Consider the following 27,990-nt stretch of genomic DNA (forward strand, 5'->3'; position numbering starts at 1 on the left):
GGCGGAGCGCTCAGTGCGCTGCAAGCGCTTCGAGGTTGCGTGTCGGCTTTATCGCTTTCTCGCAGGGGAGAATCTCGAGAGATTGAAATGTCGTCCCTTCGATCACGAGTGACGAGTGTGTTATTTTTTTACACGAGGATTATTTAAGGGAAGGAAAAGTGGGAAAGGAAGAGGAGGGATCGTGAGAAAGTTTGAGGAGAAAGTATTCGTCGCGGATGTTCGCGCGGCTCGCAGCCGGCTAAAAAAAGGAAACAAACGCTCGGGTGAAAATCCGAAAACGGAGCCAAGTGATATCGACGGGAGTGTCGTCGACGTAATTTTAGAAACGTAGAACGTTTCAAATAAGGTGCCAATAAGATAAAAAAAAAAGAGAAGAGATCCGGGAGGATTTCGTACGAGTGTAAACACGATCGAAGATTGTTCAAAATTGTTCTCTTGATAACTCTTGGAGCAACGAGAAGAAAACCTGGGATCTGTGTGTTTAAAAGAAAAAATACTGTTTCGAATTGAGAAGTAAACAGAAAGGAAGAATAAAAGAAGATATATAGGGAGAAAGTATTTTTCGAGACAAAGGTGCGGATTAAAAAAAAGTAAAATACGTGAAAAAATTATTGATATCAATATTAAATCCTCGAAATCTCATAATTTATTTCGCATAATTTTCGGTAATAATATTCCAACTGTCTTGTTTCTTGTTCCTCTTCATTCTCTTTTGGATAAGGGAGCGTGAGCGCGCGATGTGTTTGAATAGACAAAAAAAGAACTTATGTCAGGATTAAGTATAAAAGCCTCTTAACAAACTGTTGACCCGAAAAAGCGTTTTTCCTCGTTAACTTAGCCTATTCTTCTCGCCCTCCGAGAATGATATATTTAATTCCTCTTAATATTCAGATCAGATTGATGCGTCGACATTTTTTAATATCTTTCCATTCCTACTTCTGCGAATCGTTTATTCAAAATATTGGTTTTCCCATTTATCCACTCAAGTTTCATCAGAAGTTACAGTGAATATTAATCCGGTTAATTCTAACGAAAAATATATCTCTTATCGGTGCAAGACAAAGTTTAACTAACGTTAATATTCCATATCAAATGTTTCTGACATTTAAAGAATCGTGTCAAACGAATGATAAAGTGACGATTTAAATGTAATTTTATCATCGTCAAAATCAATTTCTCAGAAAAAAAAGAAAAAAAGAAGAAGAAGGAGAAGAGAAGGTGTAGATTTTCGTCACAGGCGCGAACTAAACATCGATGCGTTAATTAAAATTTGATAAATTGCATTGGCAGCAAAGTGGCAAGGAAGATAATTAATGGAAGGATTGATTTTTTTTGCTAGGCGAAATAACAAAGTTTCTTCGAAGCGGAGAAACAAACAAATAATAAATTGCACGGAATTATGCGAAATTAATTTCGTCCGAATGAAATTATGTTTTTAAATAACGTGAATCGTCATCGAAGACGAAGAACTTCGAAATTATTCTATTTCTTTCATCTTTAAATAACAAGAAAGATACTTCCGAATGGTTGTTCAAGGTCGTCCAAATTATTAATTTCGAACTTGGGACTAACCAATAAACTATTTCAGAATAGTTTTAATTGTTAAATTCAAATTTTTAAATAAAATAATAAATGAAAAGGAGATTCTTCTGAATAATTCTTCAGAAGACATTCAAGAGAATATTAATTACACATCGCATTTAGCTGAATCTACTCGATTATCGTATCGATAAAATTCGATAGATCGATAAGAAAAAAAAAATGAAACAATAGCGATCGATCGAGTCTCCATTAAAGAAAGAAAAATGGTATTAGTCGAAGCAGCGGAACAATAAAAAGGATGCGATAGGCACGACCTTTGTCGCAAACGTATAAGAAATTCGATTATCCCAATAATCACTTCACGAGCCCGAAAGGGATCGTTTTCGTGATTTCGAATCGAAAGGAGAGACCGTGGCGCCCTCACAGCAATTCGATCGTGCTTGTCAACGATCGTCGAAGGAGGACCGTCTCGGTTTTGTCTCCAGCAAAGGGATAAAAGAAAACGAGGACAAGAACTATTTCGTGTTTGGAACTATTTCCTGCTATTTCTCTCAAGAGACAGAGAAAAAGAATGCGAGAAAACGGAGAAAGAATTGTAATCAACTTTTTTCGTAGAAAGCGGCTTCGGATCTTTTATATAGCATCGACTAAATAATGGAATAGCTGTACAAGAATAGATTAAAGTTGCAAAATTGTATTTATCCGCAAGAGAGTCGTATATAATTTAAAAAAAAAAAGAATTAAACCAAGGACATTTCTGTACATATGAATAATGATGAAAAAGACGAAAATGAAAAAATACGAGATGAACAGTGTCTATGAAAAAATATCCAAACTTTTGAGGTTATGTTCGATGAGAGAAACGCACGAGATATGAAATGTTTGAAAGATACGTCATTTAAACGGTTTTAGACGAGTGTAAAGGTAGATCTCCTTTAAGCTCCTAGAAGATATACGAGACTGCATAGGGAAATTATATAGAACAGTGTCAGATATATATGTGCGATAATACCGACGTAAGAGATTTAATGTGCAATCTCGAATTGTTTCTTTGTGATCAAAAGAAAGTGAATTCTGTCCTATTGTTTGAGATTAACGGCAAGATTTTTTTGTATTAAGAACTTTAATTGAAAGATAAAATCTTTGCAAAATTGAATGCAGTTCTCCTGCTTCGAGTTCTCCGCTTCGAAATATTTGAAACCGGAAAGAACGGCGTTACATGCTATACCAAAAATCGATAGAAGGAGGGGCACGCTGCAGCATCTGACAAAAAATCTTTGACAGATTGCTCGACACGACATGATTTACGATTTTGATTATATTTTGCGTACATTCCTACTGTGATTCTTATATATTCTAGTGATGATTGTTATGGAGAAGCGAGTAATTATGTCATGATTTTGGATACGAATATTTGGAAATGCGAGTTAACACGCATTTCAGCCAGGTGAGAAAAAGATAAAACGGAATATGTTTTTGTTTTATTAACAACTTTTTTCATATTATGCGGTTTTCGTTGATTGGAAATAAATGTAATCGATCGTTGATCGATTTAATGCTTATTTTTCACGCCGTGTAATCGAAATGGCGAAAATATATAATAAAAAAAAAATAGAATAATAAGATAAAAACGAGAAAAACGAGCATTATATCGATATATTTATTGATAATCGATGATTAATTTTTAAACGAATGATAATATAAAAAGGCTCTAATTATTTTTTTATTTAATCAAATTGTTATCAAAAAATTATGAAAAAAAAATAGATGTTTATATAGAATGTTTTTTATTTTTTCGACCAAAGTGGGAATATAATTTATAAATAAATATGAGAAAAAAATATTATAGTGAAAATACAAATGTTTTAAGTTTTATAAACAATTTTAAATAATAATTAATTTTTAATAACATGTGTTTATATTTATGGAAAATTCAAATGTACAAATATCTACAGAATACATATATAATGTGCAAAAAGACATAAAATTCAAAGCAAAATGTGTATTCAAAGGAATAAATCTTGAAATAAATCTTAAATTCAATTCCATTTTATAGTTGCATCCATATAAATCTTAATTTGCATAAACAATTTACTTGCGATATTTCTCAAAGATCGCTTAAAATGTTTAAATTCTCATTTAACCATTTAAAATCAAAATTCATATTTTTTAGTGTATAATTATGCATATATTTTTATATAACATTTCTTTTTCTTTCTTATAAATTATAATAATCCTGAAATTTTGCAGAAAAAAAAAACAGAAAACACTCTATATACATTATATACATTGTATTTTATTACATTGAAGTTGAAGTTAATATCGACTTAAATTATTTATCATATTAACCATCATATTATTATTATCTAGGTATAACATTGTTTATCTTAAGAAAGTTAATGTCTCTAAGTTATACATTATAAACAATCTCTGAAACAAGTTCAAAATCACTCACTATATATTGCATTTTAATAGGATAAAATAAACGGCACGAGTTAGACAAGTTGACTTGAAAGTTGCTTAGTGTAAATACAATTTAAAATCTCGTTTAGATTGATCAAATTGAATTCGTCTTGAACTCGTGTAATTTAAAACTACTTGAGCGATATAAACATGTTTATTTGACTTGCAATATCCTTTCACGTTTCTACACGTTGTTTCCAATCATCAATCAATTTGACACTTGTATTTAAGTAAGTTGATAACGCTTTAACGTGGACTTGTTGTTTGACTTGACTTGAAATATTCTTTCAAGTGAAGCTGAGGTTCTTCCAACTATTCTTTATTTCAAATGACATGTCTTGAACGACATCTGACTTTAAAGAAACTGACAGATGTGTTATTGAAAGATAAATAATTGAAATAAATATTAATATTAATCTAAAATACAAAAATTAATTGCAAAAACGGAGCATTGATATTTTTTGAAATTTATATTTTGTTGGAATTATAATATAATAGAAGAAAATGTTATTCAACGATATATACAAAATTACTCTCATATTCTATTGTTTTAATAGAATTATTTCAAGTCGAATTTCAACTCAATAGTTACTTGTATTAAAATATGCAATTTGATCGATTTGCAAGAATACAACAAGAAAACATTAATCAAAAGTCTTATTATTTATTGAAATCTTCATTGAAAATTGTTTTAAGATAGAGGAGGAATTAAAAATTAATTTTGCTTCGAGTTAAACGCACTCTTGAATATTTCATCCATATACATTTTGTATTAAACACTTAAACATGAAATACAAATATTTTACAATTTAAAATCGTATGCAATTAGAGTATGTTATTATAATAACCGCGTAAATATATATCGTAATAAACTTGAAATTAAATATACATAAGTGTATATAGTATCAAAGTATACAAAGATAAATTATTGTAATTAATATACGATTATCCATTATTAAATTAATTATTCAATCTGTATACATATTCCAATATAATCTTTTAATTACGGAATAACGTGTAATTCGGAGAAATATTTGTCTCTATTAATTTTATATTTTCACTGAGAATTTATCATAAATTTATTGTGATAAATTATATCAATTATTTCTGACGAGTGAAACTTGTGGAACTTTAATAATGAATTCCATTGATGTTAAATTATGAGAAAATGTATAATATGAGAGATAAAAAAAAAAAAAAAAGAAAGAAAAAAAAAGAAAAAGGCGTACGAAGCTACACTTAGTTGTGCGAATTGAGGTAAAGTCGATATATTTGAACCGACAAATTCACCGTATCAGGGTGAATTATTCAATCGGTGTGAATAGCTAAAACAGCGAGAGATTCACTCGACCAATACATATGCAAATATCGATGCGTTTATTTGACTGCGAATTCGAGTATCATCATCGTTATTCAGTGTGCTATAGAAAATTATCTCATATTTGATCATTCGATATCTCGTTTTTTATTATTTTAATGGAAATTTTCGAACAATTTTCATTTATTTTTTCTTCTTTTTTTCTTATAGCAAAAATATTTTTCGCGAATCACAAAGTTGAATGATTGAATATTTATAATTTCTCCTATATTTTTCTTTTTTTTAAAACTACAAATATCTATCTTTTCTTTTAAATTTTTCTTTTAAAACAACGCTTCGAAACATGCTTAAATATTTCATTACACACGAAGTTTATATAATATGCTTTATCAAGAATATTTTACATATGAAGGGTACAATAATTGATGCGTCACGAAATCTGCTCGACCATACCTTACAATAGAACAATGATAGATAACAGAATCAAAATTAGTTCTAATTTGAACTGAATTTTTATTAAAATTTATTTTTTAAACAGAAATAAAAACATTGAATTTATCATATAAATTAATTATTTATTTATTTTATCTATGAACATAATACATATTTAATAAAAAGCAAAATTATCTTATTTCTGAAGCTTCGTTTACTTAATTTTTTTTTTTTCACAAACAAACATCGCACGACTCGAAAAATTATTAACAAGATGATGTTAAAATTCAACGTGTTAAAAAAAGCAAACACCCAAAAACGCGACAATCGATCCAACGAGTACATCGTACTTCGAAATAACAACGAAAACGTGAAACGAATTTTGATCTGAACATTTCTGTTTCTATAAAAAGCAATAATCATCGTGTGTATATATATATATAATACGACGATGATGGCTGAAAAATATTTTCCCTCGCCACTCGAAATAACACATTTCGATGTAAGTACACCCGTAACGATATAGCCAAAGATCGAAAGGATCGTTCACGATAATGCGAAGAAGAGGGAGAAAATAAAACGCGAAAAAGGCGGTTCTACATCGTGGAGTGAACCTTTCTAAATTTACGACCGAGATTTTCGACATCGATCGGTTTTATTTGGGGGGTAGTCATAGCTCGAAAGACTAAAGCCGATCGCTGTAGTTGGCATTTTCTTCTTATACAAGAGAAGTTTTTTTTTTTTTTTCTTAATGTCGATTTTATGGGAATGGAATTTTTTTTATTGTGAGTTTTATTTTACTTTTATTACGAGTTATTGTGAGATTCGACGACGAGGAGGAAGAAATGGGAAAGAATATGAATTCTATATTAAGGATATATTTTCTTTATGTCAAAAGCATATGAATATATATATATATATATATATATATATATATATATATATAAGATGTTTGAATCGAGGGCAATTTAAATTGAATAAGATTCTACAGTAATGAAAAGAGATAATAAAATTTGTTTATACAAAGTGAGTATAAGTTGATTCATATGAATTATCTAATATTATCGATAAGAGATTGTTCTATATGTGAAAATAAACAAAAGATAGGTAGAATAGAATATTTTATCAATTGTGTCCTTGTTTTTGAGAAAATGGAGATTAAATGGAGATATTGCTGTTTAATAGTGGCACAATTAAAAAAATTTCGAATTTATTTTTATTCAAAATCCATGTTTTTGTTCTTATATAAATTAGTATTTTTAAAAATGTAAATTTTAGAAAGCCCTTTTTATTTTACGTTTGAATACAATTTTGCTTGAGGATTTTACAACTTGAAGATAATGGAGCACTAAAAAATATTCTATATCATCATTTTACATCATCTGAAGTTGTACTTTGTGTATCGTTATAAAATTTTGAAAAACGAAAGAAACATTGAAATTTTAAGAATCTATACTCTCTCTATATAATACTCTCTCAGAGTGATATATTCTGGTAAAAAAGATTTATACGTATAATCTATTAAATTATTACAAAATTATCTCTGATATTTTTAAAACTTAACTTAAACACATATTATATATTTTCACCTCTAAAAATTGTATTTACAACAAAAATATAAACTACAGCACATAAAACGAACTGATTTCCTTTTAAGTTTACTTTGTGCTCTAACATTAATTTCAAATTACAACGATTAAACGATATTTTATAAAAAAAAAAAAATTGAGATCTCAATCGAGCACTAGCATCTCTAAAATCTTTATATCAATAAACATCCTCTTATATTTAAAATAAAATACATTTCAAGAACTGCATATTCATGTCTCTGGCGAATAAAGTGGGTGATATTGCACGGGAACATATGTGCCCGAGTTTAGTTTTTAAAGAAGATCGTTAATGCGTTACGTTAACGTTGAGAGCCATGTGTTGTGTAGCTTTAAAGTCGTTAAAACTCGACTCGAGTTTATTGTTAAACTAAAACTATTATTATTTTAAAAAATTATTAAATATAGAATTTAGAATCGCGATTCTTCAAAGGAGAGTAATTTTTTTTTTTTTTGGATTGAAAGTTTGTCGAAAAATGAACAATTGAACAAAATTCTCTCACGTTGATTTCTCCCAGAGAAGAAAATTAACTTTGAAAATTCATCACGCGTAGGCGTGCATTTATTATTAGACAAAATCTGTTTCGTTTACTGAATCTGGCCAACCATTGCTATTCATGTTTATAAACAATGTCAAAACTGTTGATATTGCGATAGTTTGTCTGCTTGTCATAGCAATGCCAAATAGTTTATTCCAAAAATCATTACGATTTGAAGGATAATATCCGTTTAAATAAAATGAGTGATTCGATAAAATTGATCTTACACGTTAAGAAAATTTCTTCGGTATCTCGAAACCGAAATAAATAAATTATTAGAATGCTTTGCTTGTTATTTTTTAAAGTTGTAAATTATCGGGATAAATCTTTAACTGACGTTGTTTATAAATTCATAACGCAAACAAACAGATTAACTGTCTTGAGTGAATGAATGAAACAGAACGTGTCTAAATGTATACTATATGGATACCATATTTTAGGAACACAGTGTATAAATTTTTCTATCCTGTAATGTATCTTACTTATATTAATATATTTTATGAAAATTTCTCTTTGTATTAAATCTATATTTATAGATTTCGATTTTCTTAACAGTAAATCTCTTTAATGCTTTTATTTGCAACGATGTATTTATTGTAAATAATAACAAATGTTTCGTTTATTAATTCTATTAATTAATTCGTATTTTTTTAATGTTATTAATGAAACTGTTGCTGACGAATATTTTCGTTGCATTTGAGAATTTAAGAAATCTAAGGAAGAAGGAACGTTTCTTGCATCTTTGGCCACAAATAATAAACATGTATAAAGAAAATTGCCCGATGAATTAGACGTTAAATGTTTTCAGTAAAATAAAATATAAATTAACTTGTTCAACGAATTCCAAAATTTAATGTGTCTGATTATAATGTTTATATTTGATAGATCGTTATACACTTTAGAAATTATTAACAAAGTTTTCTCTCATATAAATGTGAACTCTCATTAATCGGACGAAAAATCATAAATAAACTCTTACATGTTATATAAACAACCTGGTTACATGAAATTGCTTGTTCGACAAGTTAATATAAATGGAGTTTCACTGTACAATATTTAAAAACTTTGCACGTTAGTAACGTTAATTTCGTGTTTATTACGTGATATATCACTAATATATAAATATATGTATATAATTTAATTAATTACATTTTTTTCCAAAAAATTTCAATTGTTATTATAATTTAAAGAAAAAGATTTCTATGTCTATTTCAAAAGGTTCAAATTTTCAATCGCATCGTTGAAAATTAATTTCAATTAATTTCTAATATTTAGGGGAAAAAGACAATAATAAATAATTCTAATTTTTATTCGTTAAATGGAACAATCGCTCGAGAAGAATGCATTGGAGAATGAAGAACGCTAATATTTCTCTATGGTAATATCCATTTAAAAAAGCGGATGGATTGTTATTAAAACTTTTTTTATAAACGGTGCTCGTAAAAAAGAAAAATAGGAAGTGTTATCAAAAGCAGTTTACGTACAGAGTGTGGAGATACGGTTGCATTTAAGGATTCTTTCACGTTGTACGTGTTTCATTATACAGAGGCGGTATTCAATTGTGAATTTTAGGAAAATTCTTGCCTAGAATGTTAACGGCACCCTCCTATCTCACGCCAGAATTTCCACGCCGTGTACAAGATCTTGACGAGTCAAACAACTTGAGCTCATGTTTGATCATAATTTTTTAATTATCTCTCATCGATCGATGGCAATCGTTTAAATGTGATATGATTGCATTACAGGATTTTAGTCTCAGTAACATGATTGTTTCAATGTGATGTAATGTTTCGTATAAAAATTGTATGGTATAGAAGAGGATGCAATATGGTTTTATTAATTATTTTTGTTAAATTTTTTTTAAAATCATATGTTTTTTAATAGTTGATTCATAGTGAAAAATTATTATATTTTTAACTCAAATTTTGTAAAATTATGGGATTAAGAGGTTTGGAAAAAGTTAAGATACCCTGTATATAACGAACAATTAAAAGAGAACACTTTTCCAATCACGTTAATACTTGGCAATGCTATCGAACTGAACAGTTTTCCAATAGACATAACAGGAATTGTGTAATTCGATTCTTTGCCATTAATTAATTGTGATTATTGGTTAAATTAACTAAGTTAGGCGATATAATTCGTTAATCGATTAAATAAAATAAATAAATAAATATATATATATATAGTTATAATTATGTAATTAAATATTCTGTGATATTCGCTGCTTTTTTTAAAAATGTATCATTACAAAATATTTTTCGCATATTCTATAATTAATTATTTTATTTTTTCATTATTTTAGACTTTCAAGAAATTTGAAAAAATTTTGAAATACTCATTTTTCTATAAGTTCATTATACGAATAAAAACTCTTCCAATTCTTGAGAAGAATTCAGAAATAAAATTTTGTTTACACAAACAATTCAAATTATCTACAAAGATTTAAATTTATTCTTCAATTCTTTAAATCTGTTTTCTGGTAATTTATTCATTATGCATATATGCATATAAAGCTTGAAAGAAAAGCTCAATGAAAAAGATTTTTCAAACAGAAAATTTAACAAAAGTGATGAATCTTAATCTTGAAGTCTTAAATATTGATGAAGAATTTTCAATGCACGATATAGATGCATCCAAAACTGGAATATCTCTAAATTTTTACTTGAAAATAACAGAAAAACGAGAAAAATGGAACAATATACGTATTAAAAATTAAGAAAACTAAAAATAAATCTATTATATAAAACGATTACACACATATATGAAAAGAAGTATAATGAAAAAATATAAAATACAACTTTTTTATTTGATATCTAATCATTTTTCAAGCAGTATGAATAGATGATCAAAAAAAGAAGATTATTCCACGTGCTGCTATCATTCTGCTGTAAAATTATCAAAAAAAAAAAAATTGTATTTAAAACATAAAAGAATACTGAAACGTTGGATATAACATATTTCAACTCTTTTAAAAACATTTTTAAAAAAAAGTGCTTCATATATAATCCATTATCTTTTACGTACACGCAAATTTTTATTCAAATCAAAATATTTTAAATTAAATTCCCTATAAAATGATGTTCGAATATTTTTATGAGCTAATATATTTTTACTTATCCTGAATTGAACTTTTCTGAGTAAACAGCATTAGTCCAAATTCTATTTAAGGGTTGTTTCATGGTTACCCGAATAAGAAATTTCTTCTACCTCTTTATCTGATAGATCCAATTTCAGCTACTCTAACGCGTAGATTCCCAAGCTATGAAGTATCGCAAAGTAGTTTTCAGAAAGAGCCAAAGTAGATATTTTTATTTAGAATCATTCCAAATGGACAATTTTATAGTGAAAGATACTTATTTATTTCAATATAACTATATAGAAATATAAAAGTGACTTTTATATCACTTTGAGCTTTGAGAAAATATTAAACATTTACTACATTTCACTATTAATAAATATTAACACTAAAACTATCTACTTGTAATACATATCAAAAATGGTTATTCTAATTCAAGTTATATATTCGTAAAACGAAGATAAGCGCATATAATCAAGTATCTATCTCAATATAATTCCTCATTAATTTCAGACAAAAGGCAATTGTATACAAAAAATATATAACTGATAATATTTCCTTTCATTTTAATTCCCTGATTTATAAAACTTAAATATCACGTACATTTATCCCATTTATTTATTTTTTTTATCTGCTCTAAGAGAAAAAAAAAAAACATCATTTGATTTTCTCATCGTAAAATGTAACGAGGAAGCAAATGATTGGATGAGGAAGATTAAAGCAAACAAAAATCGATAAAATGGATCAAAACTCCTTAGACATTTCGTTCAACTCGTAGAACTTTTTTTCTATCTCTCTAAGAAAAAAAAAAAGAAAAAAAGGGAGGGGGGAGAAACTCGAAAGCGAGAGGAAGATCCACTCGTTCAAACGATAAAGGCGAAGATTAGCTAGGTAAATAAGCGTCCTTGATCTTCCTCGAGAGAGAGAGTCCAACTATACGGAGCCTTGAAGGTACAATCAGGATAACGAGACGCTCCTAAGCACTACCAAATCCATGTCCTTTACTCAACAACTTAAATTGTATCCTTAACTATATAGAATTGTATGTAATGTAATAAGTGTCCCAACTTTCTCGGGTTGACGAGAAGGGCATTCCATTAGGCGCAGAGTGTTTCGAATTCAGAGTGGAACTTCGTTTATGCGAACGAGAACTTACGTAGGGATTGATTATCACCTAACTTAAGATGAATTTCTATTTCTGTATCTGGACAATCACTCCTTTTATATAAGAACGTGTCCATAATATGATAGAATATTATTTATGATATAATTAAAAAATTATTATATTTGCAAAATTGTTTTATAATATTTTGAATTGTATATAAGAGTTGAATATTATTCATTATGCATTTTAAAGAAAATATTTTTATATGAACATACGGGTTCCTATTTCCTAAAATGTGCTTCTTGTGTGTTGTGACAAATTAATATAAATGGAATTGTACTGTACAATATTTAGAACTTTGTATACTGTGAACGTTAATTTCGTCTTTATTACGTGATATACATCACTTGAAGATATAATATTTTGAATATAATACAATTATGGATCAATTGGGGCAAAAATATATATATATATATAATTTTATTTAAAAGAAAAGAGATGAGATCTTTATTTTGTACTGAATAAAAAGTTTTTTGTTAGATTTCGCTATTGTAATTAATTGATTGCTGATTAAGTTTCATTTGGAAAAAAAATTTTTTTTTTCTGTCACTTTAATCTAGAACAAACGACACATTTTTGAAAAAAATAATCCAAATTTTATACTCGATTTTATGCATGAATTAATATATAATTTATAACATTTCACATAATATAATATAAAAAACTATAATTAATATTATTAATATATTTGCAATACTAGAATTTTTGCGATGTTTAGACTTTGGATTTCGGATTTTTTTTCATTTTAAATTTTTTAAATTGAAAAAATTATAATTGACGACTCTCAGTATTGTAGAAAACACTGTATATTCTTTCAGATGTTTAGAAATTTTCTTGAAAAATTTGAAATTTATTGAAATAGAAATTTTAAACAATGACAAAGAAAAATAAAAGATTAAAAAAAAAAAATAGCTCGAAAATGGAAAAAGAAAAAAATATTCTCATTTTTTTCCGATTCTGAGATTTCACTTTAACAACAAGTAAGTCTAAAATATTCGTGATATAAGAATTTATTTTCATTGAAAATAATGTCATGGTTCTGAAAAAAGAAATCAGATAGAATAAAGAAGAAAAAAAAAAAGAAGAAAACGAAATAATAAATGCCTTAATAAAGACGTTTAATAAGTACAGATCCATTATTTTTTTAAAATCATTCTTGAATATTAATAATAATATAAAAATTGCCTTGTATGATTTTAAATAATTTTTAAATAAAATTCAAATTCTATCCTAAATTCTATTTCATCAGTAAATTTTTTGATTTCAAACCGTTTCAAAGTTATTTTTTGATATCAGATAATATTTCCTATTATATAAAAATAATTTTGAATGAAGGAAATTAGAAGTTAAATGTCACAAGAACTCCTAAACAATTTATTTATAAAATGTTGAAATTAATAATATAATAAATATAAGAACGAAAAGATCAAAAAATAATGTTTAAAAAAAGAAACAAAAAATTGATGCATTAAAAAGCATCACGTTGAAAAATTTATTTAACAGAAACTAACTTTTCCATCATTAATTTGAAAGATTAAAAATAAATATCGTTCATTTATATATAACTCAAAATTTCTGATTTATTTATAAACAAAAAACAATTATCGCTAGAATCCTATAAATGAATTTATAAATTGCGCACTTCCAATTTGGCACTATGACATGATATCCTTACACGTTCTCATAACGATTCAAAATATCGTCTCGCGAAATCATTTTCTCTAAAAATCGCAATTTTTGTTTTTTTTTAATTGCAACGACATAACACATCAATTAACGCATCATTATCCATATTATATACCTTATATAATATCAATCAAATTAAATTTGAAAGATCTAAAAAACTAAAGGCACAATTTTTATTTTCTCTATCTACTTCAACATTTAACATATGAAAAACCTATCGTCGGCTCGATAAAATGATCAGCTGCTGCTTTCGTTATTGCCAACCCACTAAAAATACGTCTAGCTTCTAGCTTCGGATGTTCTCAACTCTGACTCAATTGTAGGAACTTCTTATCTAATTTTAACGTGAAACACTGTCCACTAAGACCGAATCTCTCTTTAGAGAGAGAGAGAGAGAGAGAGAGAGAGAGAGAGAGAGAGANGATGTGTGCGTGCGTGGCCTTGGCGATTGTGAAATTTGGATCGAGCCAATCTCGCCACATTTACGTGAAATTTTACCGATTCAACCAATTCACTTGCCGTATACAGTTGCATAATTTAATGGTGACATCACCAGAAATCCCGCTCCTCACTCTCAACGATCAACCGCCAAATGTTCGCGAGATTTTCTGCTCGAGTTTCGTACACGACATTTTGGTCGAACATTCGCTCGTATTTACCGACCCATTCATTCATGCAATTGTATTTCACGATTTGGGCAGAGTTTAGAGTTTTTGCAAAAATTCACAGAGAAACAAAACACTCTTTAATACATATTTCTAAGATATTTATATAAGACGAGAGATTTCAAAATAACTTTTATTCTCTTGACTTGTGTGAGTGCGTGACACGAGGCTCGTTCGAATCTTATTATTAAATGTTTACGCGTTTATACAAATTTAAATGTACAATAATGTTCAGAATCATGATGATTTGATTTTGTACATTGTAAATAGAATTATGTATCCTAGTTTAAATAAATTTATTTTTTTTTTTTTTTGATTAATTAAAGTCTATATTATTGTCTATATTAAAACAAAATATTAAAAAGTATTTTTAATTTTTACTTACGAACCAAGATAATATAGTTTACGATTCTGAATTGTTATATTTCAATTCTAATTCTAGCCTTAAAAAAATTTTTTAAACGATGAAAATAAAAAAAACTATTAAACGATGAGGATTCTTTAAAAATCACGACAGTTCAGAAATGGGTCGTGAGTAAGAACGACGAGAAGAGGTTTCGTAGAACTCGACCACGGTGAACCGAAAATAATCGCACATCGTGCAATTTACAATCGTATCTGAATCTTTTTTTAAAAAAAAAATAAAATGATATCACGGTTAAATCCCGAGAAACGACATAAGAGCCATCATACTTAGATTCGAAATTTCGAAACTGTGCTCGCTGTAATCGAATATCAGCAAGGAATTGATAATAACAAACATAATAGAATCGAAATTTATTTTTCTTGACGCGAGTAAAAGGAGACACGCCGTCTGATCTTAAACGACTGTTACCACTTATCGCATTCCCATCTCGTGGCACGGTTACTCCACTTTCTAAACGAAGGTTAAACGACATTTCAACATCTGCGCCTCTTTCTCGTCTCTCGTTGCAACGAGTTGTATTTTTGACGATTGAATGATGGGGCGAAGCCTCGACTCGTGCCATCTGTTTCTGTTTGAGCGGGAAAACGGTATTTAAAAAGGAAAAAAGAATTAGACACGCGGAATCAAGAACAAACTTGGCCTACTTAATGAACATTGACAACGACTTTTAAATAATTTAGACATATTTTTTAATCACAATTTATAAATAAAGGACTTTTAATTTGAACAAATTGTTATTATATTTATTTATTCTTAGTTTTTATAATAATAAAAAGTTAATACTTTTAGCATTTATTTTAATAATTTTAATAATTTTATATTAAATATTTTAATAATTTAATGAAATCTTTTTATTAATCTGATTAATTACATCGATTTTTCAAATATTTTTCACATTTTTAACAAAATATTACTTCAATTCTGCTTCGTTTCTTAATCTTAATTAAAAATATCCTTCGTATTATTTTCTAAAAATTATGTTCTTTCAATTATATATCCTGTTATTAAAATATCTTTCAATTACAAAATAAATATAGAAAAATCATACCTAATATATTTAATTCCTTATCTCATATTGATAAAATTTTTTCTCTAAATAATCAAAATCTGTTTCTTTATTAAACCAAAATAAAATCTAAAGGAGCAGAATTACTTAGTGTAACTTTTTTGATTATTTTTTTCATCAATTAAGGACAAAAGCACTCGTCCAAATTTATCCTTATCGACTTACAAATTTCCTTTTACGACGAAATGTAAATCTAAAAGCCTGACGACACGATTCCACTTGTCTAATAGGCGATATAAGAGAAGACACGTTAGATGTTGTTCACACTTGAAGGTTATTACTTATAAGTGACAGTAATACCGTCTCATTTCCTGGCTGCTCCACTTTGCACGAGCAACGAGATCAGTAGCCTCGACACCATATGACCGATTTACCAAAGTCGATTTAATGGAACGTTACTTTTGTCTCGAGAAATTTATGGACGAAGATTGATAAAAAAAAAAAAAAAAAAAAAAAAATGTTGGTTGAAATCCTTCGCGTTGTTGTGTATTGGGTTTATTTAATAGTCGGCCAACTGGGCCGAATCTATTCTGATGAATGTGACGAATGTTCACTGTTGCGTGCTGAAGGAAATATAATCTCTATATCTATGTACATTTTACAAGCTTCGATGAACACCAATTTATAATATCGTCAATTTGGCAATCGATGATATTTTTACGTCATTTTTAATTCTTTACTGATGCCATTTATGAATCTTTAAATGGTTCCTGATGCATGCAAATAGTTTTCACGTTTAGCAACAAGTTATGTATATTTTATAATAACTAGGATTAGATTGTAATACTTAAGATTTATAAAGAGAAAAAATTTTCAATTTATCTGATAATCTAATTTTTTATATTCACTTAATAGTAGAACTTTCGTGTCAAAAGACAGCATTGGCTGCCAATGTGTGTTAATCTCACAACAATCGAGAACAAGTGGAAATTTTCTGTCCACTGAAGAGAAATTTTACATAAAATTCTTTGAAATTAAACTTTATGAATCTCGATTTTTTTTTATATGCTTAGAATTACTAGGATGTGCTTATTTCTTTATATATCGTATTGCATAGAATACTGTATTTCTTTACATACTGTTTAATTTCACTATAAAATAACTAGATGCATCCTAGTGATATTTTCATTTTTTATACAGTGTATTTCGTTTTAAACGAATACTGATCTTGAAATAGCAGATTTTTTAATATAGTTTATTTCTTCTTAATAAAAAAAATGAGTTTTTAAGAAAACTGCAACAATATCCGTTGAAATTGTAAAATTCGAGAATAATTTTGAAATTTATAAATATTATTTACATAATGAGATATTCATTACTTATAATGGAATTACAATAACAGAACAAAAGAGAAATGCAAATGTTGTTTGCAAATGGCACAGTGGTTAATATTTTTTTTATCAATCTATTCTATTTTGCCACAACAAGATCTTAATTATGCACTTGATAAGTATATGTGAGATGTAAATACAAATTTTATCATGAATTATTCTTCTGACCATGTAAACATGTTTCATAAACGTTAGAACAAGAAAGATTTATGTCTAGAAAAGTTTCAATCGAATATTTACACACGTTTACTCCTCGAATTAATTTTATGAAATGATTAAAAGAAATGAAGCAATAAAAAAGAGACTCCACTTTTTATGTATTTTTCTTATATATTCCATCTTATATTATTTATATATAATATTATAAATATATATTATTTAAATATATCTAATTTTACTATTTGCATATTAAAAGTGCATATTTGTTGTCTATCTTTAAAAAAAATACAAACATTTTACAAATCATTTGGTATAAAAAGACATCAGTTCTGTGTAATTATAACGATTTTGCAATATGGAAAAATGCAACTTTTCGTAAACGTAATAAAACTAAAATTTATTAAATATCATAAAATATCGATTATAACATTGATTTATTTTTAATCCTATAAAAAAAATCACTATTATTTAAAATTGCAAAATTTATTAACGGATTAAAATTGGCAAAAAAAGATTGGAGAAAAAAATGCCTAGTTTTATGATGAATCGAAATGATTTTATAATGAACTTTTATTCTATAACAGTAGTTTTTAACTAATTTTTAAAATTACAACATCCTTTTTTCATATTTAAATAACTTGCCCTTCTATATATAAGTAACTCATTTCCATGTAAAGTAAAGAAAATTAAAAAACTGATTTTATGATAATGATATAGACGACACTGTTTTTTGAGTCAACTTTAACTAAGAAAAGCATATCTTCACAGAATATGGTAACGAAATTATTATTAACTCTTAATGGTTAACACATTTTTTGATAGCATACGTTTGATGTGCATTTAATTCTTTCAACTATGAAGAATTAAAATAAATAAATGCTAAAAGGCTTGAATGAATAAAACATAACTGTTTTCCTCGAGCTTTGTCGCATTTCTTCTCAAATACTTCACCTGACAAATCGTAATAAATAACTCATAAATGATAATTTAAGGTCAACGATGTCTTAACGACTTTATTAGTCCTCTTCCCGTAATTATAACTCGTTCATTAATCACGATAGCGACCTCGGTTCCAGGGTGAAACTATTGATCTCGTTATTATATGCTATTGCATCCATACTTTCAATGATTTCACGCGAGAATTAATTACTTACTTCTTGTAACTATTTAATGAAAAAAATTAATAAAATTGTATTACTAAATTGAGCAAATAATAATAATTATATTCTCAAAGAAAATATAACATTTTCAAACTCCATTATTCTTGATAGAATATTTATTGAATTGATCTCTTCATGTTTAAATTTTTTTAAACAAACTATAATTAAAAATAAAAATAGATATGATCTATTTTTCATAATTTTGAATTATATTTTGAATTTATATAAACTTGAAATTAATGTTAAATTTACTTACAATGAATATATAACTAAATAAAAATAGATATATATGACATATCTTTCATAAGTTATATATAGAATTTTATTATATGAATTTGAAAAAATGTTAAATTGTTAAAAATTGTAAAAATTTTCTATTACACAAACCTTAATAATATACAACAGGGTACAAGAAACTACAATTGGGAATGAAGTACAAGCATTGTGATATAGTAATGTAGGACAACAAATATTGCCCTATTCACTTTTATACGCGAGATGCCGTAGCAACGAGTCGTTTTCATTAAACTGTTAATTCAAACAACAATGTATGCAGTCGTTAGCCTTAATCATGATTAAAGAGATGTTGCTAATGCACCATATACTTGGTCTTACTATACTTGAAATAATTCTCAAATAATTTATTTGAATTCTGGCATATCTTCGAACGTACGTACCTTTCAAAGATATTATTTGGCTACTTCGAAAACTAAACTACGACTAACGAATATTTATAGAAGATGATGATAATTTTTACACAATATTCTTTCGAAGAACGAAAGAATATTATTACGTATGCATTACAATAATGCAACACAATAACTTTTTCAAAATGTATACAAATATCTTGAAAGTTAATTTGTTAAAATTTCTAATAATTTCGTACGGTTTTTTTTAGGTTAGAACATTGTTTTTCAATATTTATTGGTTAACAAGGTTTATTATTAATCTTTTCGCTACCAAAAATGAGATATCAGATCCATGATAAAATGATTATACAATAATATAGATATTTTACTATGATATAATGAAATATTTCGCGACGTTATGTTCGCAACTTTATCTCTTTTTGACAAGATTGTAACATTTCATTCTTCTACTATATCCCCAATTAAACTTAGAATAAAATCATTTTATCAATTTATTACATTTATATTTTATAATGTGATATCTTTTTCACGACTATTTTAATAAATTAGTTTTATAGATTTATAAAATCTACAATTTACAAAAGTATTACAACGTATGATGTATATATAATTAATCGAAAATTTGTAGTGAATAATCGATTTATAAAATATTTTGTCATCTGTGAAAGAAACTTAAATGATGATAAAAAAAGAATATTTTATATTTTTTTATCTTTATTTTGTATGAAATGATTTAATGAACAATGAATATAATGTTTATAAAAAAAAATAAAAATATAATTTTTTTCTGTCATCTATTGTTTGTATAAATTACACACTGTTTTACAATGCAAAATATCTCATTCTTGGTAGCGATATAAATTTTTTCATTTTTTTATAAATTTTTTATCTATATTATATTTAATTATATGCATCTTATTGTTCTTATATAAAAAAATATATAATTTAATTTAAAATATTGAAACATTATTCATATTGAAATCATATTGAATCAACTATTAATTAAATATTATTAATAAATTTTATATTCAATATTATCGACATGATATATTATATAATATCAATATTCAATAATATTAAAATATAGGCATTATTTTTATAAAAATATCATTTATTAATAAGTAATTTGTTATAAATTATTATCGAAAAAAAGAAACTTGCAACATTAATGGAAATAATAATTTTCAAATAAAGTATTTAAAAGAATTTATTGATAAAATTTAGATTTATTTAAAATGCAAAAAGAAATTAAATTCTTTACGAATTTCATTTTATAAATTTCTTTTGTTATTTATTTATTTATTTATTTATTTTAACCACAAATAAAACATTTATTTGCTTCTAAGTATTTTTGCTTCCAAGTATTTTTACTCTGTTCTATTTTTTAAAACAATTATTATTACAAAATTATTACGAAAGAGATTTAAAGAGATTTCACTCTTTCAAATTTGCACGATATTCGATAAAATAATTCGAAAAGTTTTTATTGAAGAAACATTGATATATTAAATCAAAAAATTAAAAAACATTGAAATAATGTTCGCACAAAATTGACAAAATGGAAATAAGGAAAAAATAAATTAACGATTGAAACATGTCAATTGATACTTGAAATAATATAATGGCGATCGATTAAATTAACAACAATATCATGCTCGTTATTTTTCGAACAAATTAATATTTACCAATAAATATAATCTCAACGATTAATTTTTTTATTAAATTTTTCTGCAAATAATTATACTATTTTTTGAACATATAAATATAAGTACTCAACAATGAAATATTAAACAATATATATATATATTATATATAAATTTCGAAAATAATGTTATTCTTATTATAATAATAACATAAAAATATCAAAATAATATAACATATAAAATCTCAAGTGAATTAATTAACATTTATAAAAATTATGAAACGAAGATATGTTGCAAAAAAATCATAAATGTATTCGAATCATTAGTTTATTAATATTATTAATATTACGTATATTACGTTATATTAATATTTAATTGATATATTTTTTTGCTTTCATAATATCTTTAAAATGGTAAATTAATTTTCGTATGACATTTATATTAATAACATTCGATATTTTAATAATTTTCTATTTTAATTACATTTTATTATTTATTTTAATCTCTATTACTATCTTTAATTATTTAATCTTTTTAAAATTTATTTATCTTGTGCATATTTCAATCGAAAAATAAATGTTCAATCAAATTAATGTTTAGGTTATATAGTGAGATGCTTGTTATGTATATATCTTATATATACTATAGTAATATTACAGTAACATTACAATATTACCTTCGAAATGAATTTAAGATATGTATTTTTATTGTTTAATATTTCTATAGAAAGAGAATAATTTACCATATGTTATCATATATATAATTATTAGTCGTCTCAAAAGATGTATTCTATCCATACATTATTTATAGAAACTTCTAAGATTTCTAACTTACAGTTCAGTAGAACGTCACAGCTTCTTAATCCAATCGGCCTTCTTGGTATACAATAGCAAGCAAACTTTGAAATACTCTCGATATAAAACACGATTTCGTTTTTATTCTTACATTATTATATTTCATTAAAATTCGTTTGTTTCATTGAGCCGTTAATATTAAAAAATTTATTATTAGTTAAAACATCATTCAAAGTCATGAAATCACTAAATCACAAGTATCGGATATCGTTTGCGTATACATATCCTCCCTTCCCTCTGTGTTACTGTTTACTTAATAAGGTCAAAGTTAATGTCTACATATATTCGAATATAGTTAGGCAATATATGTATAAATATTTTTCTTTTACGTTAGAGAAGAGTCAACAAATTTGACAATTTGATGATCACCCACAACGAAAACTTTTCACGCGCCGTTTTTAAATGTTACGCGATAAAGAACACGGAATATAACTTTCAATACACGTCGTATTGAGTTTTGAATAGAAACATAAAGCGACACTCCCGATCTCTGGCGGTATTTTTTAGAATTTTTTTCTTTTTCTCTACAGAAAGCATGTGAATAGATATAGTGATTAAGAAAATATTTATATTTATTATATATTTATTATATTTATTATATTATATATATCATAAAATTTATATACTAATTAATTATATTCGAGTACATTATATTTTGTATTATTTAATAGTACTTTTAAGTTTACAAAAATTTGATATTGTTTAAATTTTACAAAAAAATGTTTCATTAAAAAGTAAGGGTATTTACAAATACTTTTTGTAATTATTATGTATATATATATATATATATATGTATTAGGTAAATATCTGTTAATTATTAAATAATATTTTATTCTATTCAATAAAAGTGATTTTGATATTGCATTTTAACATACTTCGCAATTTTTGATTACAGATTTATGAGAATAAAAGCCAAAAGGAAACCGAATTATCGATTGTTGGAAAATTACGATACGTTACAGATGCAAATACAAGAAGTTTACGAAACTTTTATCAAGACCAAACAAATTGAATTAAATTCAATAATATTTAAGAAAATAGAAGAACAACAAGAAATAAGATAGCATTTTAAGATTTTGATAAAATCTTCTTCATCATGTTACCAAAACTATTGATTCTTGATTCTTACAAAATCAAAAGATAGTGAAAGTAATGAAATAATAAATATCTTAATTCATATAATGCATATTGAAATCATATAATGCAGAATTGAATTATACAGATATAAGTAAAATAATAAAGATAAATTCATTCGTGAGTAAATATTTCTTTAATATAGGAGAAATTAATTAATATATAAAAAGAATTAATATGTATAAATATAACAAAGATAAAAAATAATCAAAAATGGTGACGTAAGAGCTAAATAAAACGAAGAACACTAATGAAGAATCGGGCGAAAAAGTGAAACGAAGGTAGTTGAAAACGATGGAAATAAACCTCGAAGTTTTGAACTATACTAATTACTACAATGCTAGTCAATTATCGAAAAATTTATCGATCGAGGAGAATACGAGAGAACCACTTGAGTGTAAACAAGAAATCAATTCGAGCGGTCTCTTCGATTTCATTATTTATGGTATACTAGTAAATTTGATCGGAATTTTTGGAATATTTGGCAACGCAATCTCGATGATCATTCTTTCGAGGCCGCAAATGAAATCATCGATTAATTATTTGCTAATTGGTCTAGCCAGATGCGACACCATGTTAATTATCATTTCGGTAAGTAATATTATAATATTAATAAATGTGTTAAAAAAATTAATATATTAATATGTTAATAGATTAATTAATAAAAAAAAATAAAATAAACATGTTCGAAGAAAAATTGTTAACAGTTGATCTTGAAAAGTTTCTAAAAATTTATGCAGGCATTATGTTCTAGATACGAGAAAATAGCTTAAAAGGCTTGCTAAAGTAGAATTTTAAATTATGACTATTTATGAAGTAAATAGAAGATACAGAATTTTTTACACAATAACATACAAACATACGAACATTTCATCATCCACGAATTTATTTATTAACTATATATTCTCTCGGAAATAAATTTGTATGATGATGAAAAATTTTTATTAATTTATTGTTTTATTAAAGATATAAAGCTAAATGTAGAAATGTAAAGAAATTATAAATTCAAACAAAAATATTAACACATCATAACAGTGTAAATTTTTCAATACATTTTGATATTCAATAAATTTTTCATTATATATTTTTGATTTCAATAAAAATATTTATTTTCATGCAAAAATCTTTTATAATTTCGAAATTAATATCAAGATTTCTTAAGTGTTCAAATAATTAGTTTTTGACTTCACTTTTAAATATGGTTCATTTTTAATGCAATTTGTACATACAAAAAATATTAAATTCAAAAATAAAGGAATTTTTCTCCAATTAAATCGGAATATTTTTATTATTTGAGAAAAAATCTTAATTACTTGAAGAGAATTTTTTTTTTAATTCTACTTTCAACTGTTTTCATTATTCCGCTTGAAGAATGAACAGAAACAAATAAAATAAGTGAAAAAAAGCTTATGACATTTTCAGATATTGATTTATGGCTTAATCGCAATTTACACATACACTGGCCTGCTGTTCGACTATAGGTTCATCGTCTACCCGAAGATAGTCCGATTCTTATATCCATTATCATGTATGGCACATATAGCAACGGTATATTTGACTCTGACTGTGACACTTGAGAGATATATCGCAGTATGTCACCCCTTACAAGCTAGATCTTTTTGTACATATGGACGAGCTCGATTAGCTGTGGCGATTATTTTGATATTTTCCTTTTTTTACAATTTACCAAAGTAAGTAATTTTGATATTCATTAGATTGAAGTTTGAATAATTCTGTTAATATACTTATAATAAATAATTTTTTTTTTTCTACAGATTTTGGGAAGTAGAGTACTACACAGAAACTCATTGGAAATACAATGTTACTGTATATTGCGTGTATCCAGCTGATTTAAGAAGCAACAATTTATATGTCACACTTTACGTTCATTGGATGTATTTCTTTATTTGTTATCTTTTTCCTTTCCTTGCTTTAGTGATCTTCAATGTAGCTATTTATCGAAGAGTAAGTAAAATAATCTTCTTCTTGTATCGTTTAAAATTTAAAAATGCACAAAAATTTGATACTTTCATATCAATAGAATCATGTAAATTCAACATGTTTAAAAAAAAATTCTTTTAACTGTTATTATAAAGTTCTCTAAAATTTTTATTCAGCATATTGTATATTTTATTTTCTTCATGAATATTATATCTGAAAGCAAACAGTTTAAAAAAAAACGAATTTCTTCAATTAATTCTTTTATTAACAAATTTAATAAAATATGGAATGTGTTTTAACAAGAGATACGATTTTTTTTTATAAAATATTTTTATAAAATCATAATATCATCGAAAATATTATCTTTGCAATTTAACTTCAAAAATCAAATAAATTTTTTTGTTTAATTATATATATATATATATATATATATTATTCTTATAAAAATTATATAAATAGAATAAAAATATATTTGAAATTGCTGCATACATCTATCATCATTCATTATTTGATAAATCAATCGTTCGAAATACAATAATATTTTATCGATAAAAATATTAATTAACTTAACAATATTAAATAAACAAAATTATATTTTAATGCGAAATTTAAATCCACCACCATTTATTTAAATTATTTCATTTAGATATTATATTCAAATAGCAGGTAAAAACTATAATATGAATGGATCATTACAACATATTACCACAAAGATAAAAAAAGAAAAAAGTAAATTTATGAATACATAGATAATTTAACTAGAATGTATGCTTTAGGGTGGAACTATGAGTACACATTTTATTTATCTTCTTCTTGGCCAATTTATCTTCTTCTTTTTTTTAAATTTATTCATTCAAAAGCTCACGAAAGCAAATATGCTTTATTTTATTACGATTAAGACAACTTTTTATATCACTTATACACGATGCAATTTGTGTGAATCATTTCTTTAATGAATATGAATAAGATACTAATTTTAAGAAGTGTTAACGAAAAAATAAATAATAAACTCTTTTATTTAAAAAGTAAAAAAAATAATAAATCGAATAAATAAATTTTCACATAATTTTGCACAATCTCTTATATAAAAAATTGTCTTAATAATATAACAATGATTTCTCGAAAGTTTTGGTATCACAAATTGTATTTATTATACTTATTTCTTTCTTTTTATATGTTAATATAAATGAAATGAAAAAAACAATTCATTTTATCGAGATTTTGGAAAAATATATTGTAAATTTGAAGAAGATTCAAAATTTTGGAATAAGTAATAATATAAATGACAAAATTTCTATGTATTACATCAAGTTATATATACTATCTACTTTTGAGTTAATGAGCTCAAAAAAAATATATATTATTTGATAAATAAAAAATTTATATTTTTCTAAATTTTTATCATCATCTTTATTTCAATATATATTATTTTATTATTTTAATTGTTTTAAGATTTAAGTTTAATATCTCACTTTTAATGTTTTTTTTTTTTTTTAATTTCTTAGTGCTTTCATATTTTAAACAATAGTATTATGTCTTTAAATTTTTATGATTTATCACTATAATATTTTTTAAAAAAATTTTTATAATTAAATAGATAAAGTTAAAATTGATTAATAAATAAAGTTAAAATTGACAACAATAAAATAGAAAAAAGTAATAAATGGAAAAATAACTTTATTTGTATTTTTTACTATTTAAAATTAAGAAAAAAAACATTATAAAAATCAATAACAAAATAAAAATAATAGTTTAAAAAATGCATAAGATTTAGATTATTCTTAATGAATGCTCCATATTTTTTTATAAATCAGTAAAGAGAAAGAAAATTGAAAAAAATAATAAAATACAAAAGTGATAACAAAGCTATTACGCTGTCTGATTCTATTTAAAGCTTGTATATTTTTCACAAATTTATTACATTTATTAAAATAATATATAGGTCATGCAACAATCTAAAAAAATAAAAATATTCAGTCATTACTGCACTATTCTACTTTTACAATAAACTTTAATTATTTCTTAATTTATTTTTTCTTTTATATTTTTTTAATTTTTATTTATATTTCTATTATAATTTTCGATAAATATTTCTACAATAAAAAATATTTATATTTTTTACAATTCGTTTTTTACAATTTCGTTTCGTTACAATTTTTTACAATTACAGAAAAATAAATTTTTTTTCTATAATTTTTAGTTTTTGTGTTTATTTCAATTCAAATAAAATTAAAAATTTATTATATTAAAAAAATTAATTAAAGATGTTAAAAAAAATTTTAAATACTATTAATAAAATTATATCATTTTTCAGGTGAGAAAAGCGAACAGAGATTTGCAACAGCTTTCACGACATCAGAGACGTGAAATTGGATTAGCAACAATGTTACTTTGTGTGGTGATTGTTTTCCTAATTTGCAACATCCTACCACTTGCCTCAAATATTCATGAGACTTTCCTCAACGATCCACCACTTTGGCTGGTACAGACAGGCAATCTTCTTGTGACAATTAATAGTAGTATCAATTTCATTATCTACGTGATCTTCGGTAGAAAATTCAAGAGGATATTTCTAAAGTTATTTTGCAGTTCAAAACTATTCGGACCTGGAAGAGATAGTCCAGAATTCCATTATGACGAATCAATCGTTACTAATATGACCAATATAGAAAGAAACTCTATCAGACATTGTCACCTTAACAGATCGAGTACTATCAATAGAAATAACAATATTTCAAATGGTAGTACACGACAGAGTGTCAAAATGTCGGGAAGACCTGCCAGTCCAGGACCTTGTATTTATTATCCTGCAAGAAGTCCTAGTCAGATGTCCAGAATATCGAACGCGCAAAATGGATGGAATAAAAAAGATGTAGATTCTACGCTATAAAAAATTTTAAATAATTTAATTTCAATAAATCGACCAGTTATTAATCAACAACAACGAATACTTCTTTATTAGGCAAAATAAAATGAGAAAATTTTTTACAAATGAAAACCATTTGAATCGAATACATTCGATTAAGTTTGAAAGTATAAATGTTTATCTTTATCATCGATAAATATTAATATTCAAATAAAATCATCGAATAATTTTAAATTTATTTTTATATGCTATTAAATCTAATA

General features: G+C 25.5%; 1 protein-coding gene across 2 annotated transcripts; it reads left to right on the forward strand.

Annotated features, from left to right (window-relative positions):
- Positions 1 to 40: 40 nt before the first annotated feature.
- LOC122716389 (FMRFamide receptor) lies at positions 41 to 27,990 on the forward strand. 2 transcript variants are annotated; one of them, XM_043939410.1, is made up of 6 exons: positions 41 to 2,989; positions 22,682 to 23,511; positions 24,343 to 24,611; positions 24,696 to 24,885; positions 27,176 to 27,343; positions 27,440 to 27,990. In XM_043939410.1, exons 2-6 carry the CDS (start codon positions 23,215 to 23,217, stop codon positions 27,749 to 27,751), a joined length of 1,236 nt encoding a protein of 411 aa, XP_043795345.1. In that variant the 5' UTR covers positions 41 to 2,989; positions 22,682 to 23,214; the 3' UTR covers positions 27,752 to 27,990. The 2 variants fall into 2 exon arrangements, with proteins under 2 accessions (XP_043795345.1, XP_043795344.1); XM_043939409.1 differs by having other exon boundaries at positions 27,176 to 27,990.

The sequence above is a fragment of the Apis laboriosa genome, unplaced genomic scaffold, assembly GCF_014066325.1.
Source record: "Apis laboriosa isolate Shangri-la unplaced genomic scaffold, ASM1406632v1 scaffold45_cov149, whole genome shotgun sequence".
NCBI lineage: Eukaryota > Metazoa > Arthropoda > Insecta > Hymenoptera > Apidae > Apis > Apis laboriosa.

What these genes read in the sequence shown, in the direction of transcription:
- LOC122716389 (XM_043939409.1), top strand. Translation starts at nt 23,215, where the DNA reads ATGGAAATAAACCTCGAAGTTTTGAACTATACTAATTACTACAATGCT. An exon ending in CCATGTTAATTATCATTTCG is followed by an intron (nt 23,512 to 24,342) that starts GTAAGTAATATT and finishes TGACATTTTCAG; the next exon opens with ATATTGATTTATGGCTTAAT. An exon ending in TTTTTTTACAATTTACCAAA is followed by an intron (nt 24,612 to 24,695) that starts GTAAGTAATTTT and finishes TTTTTTCTACAG; the next exon opens with ATTTTGGGAAGTAGAGTACT.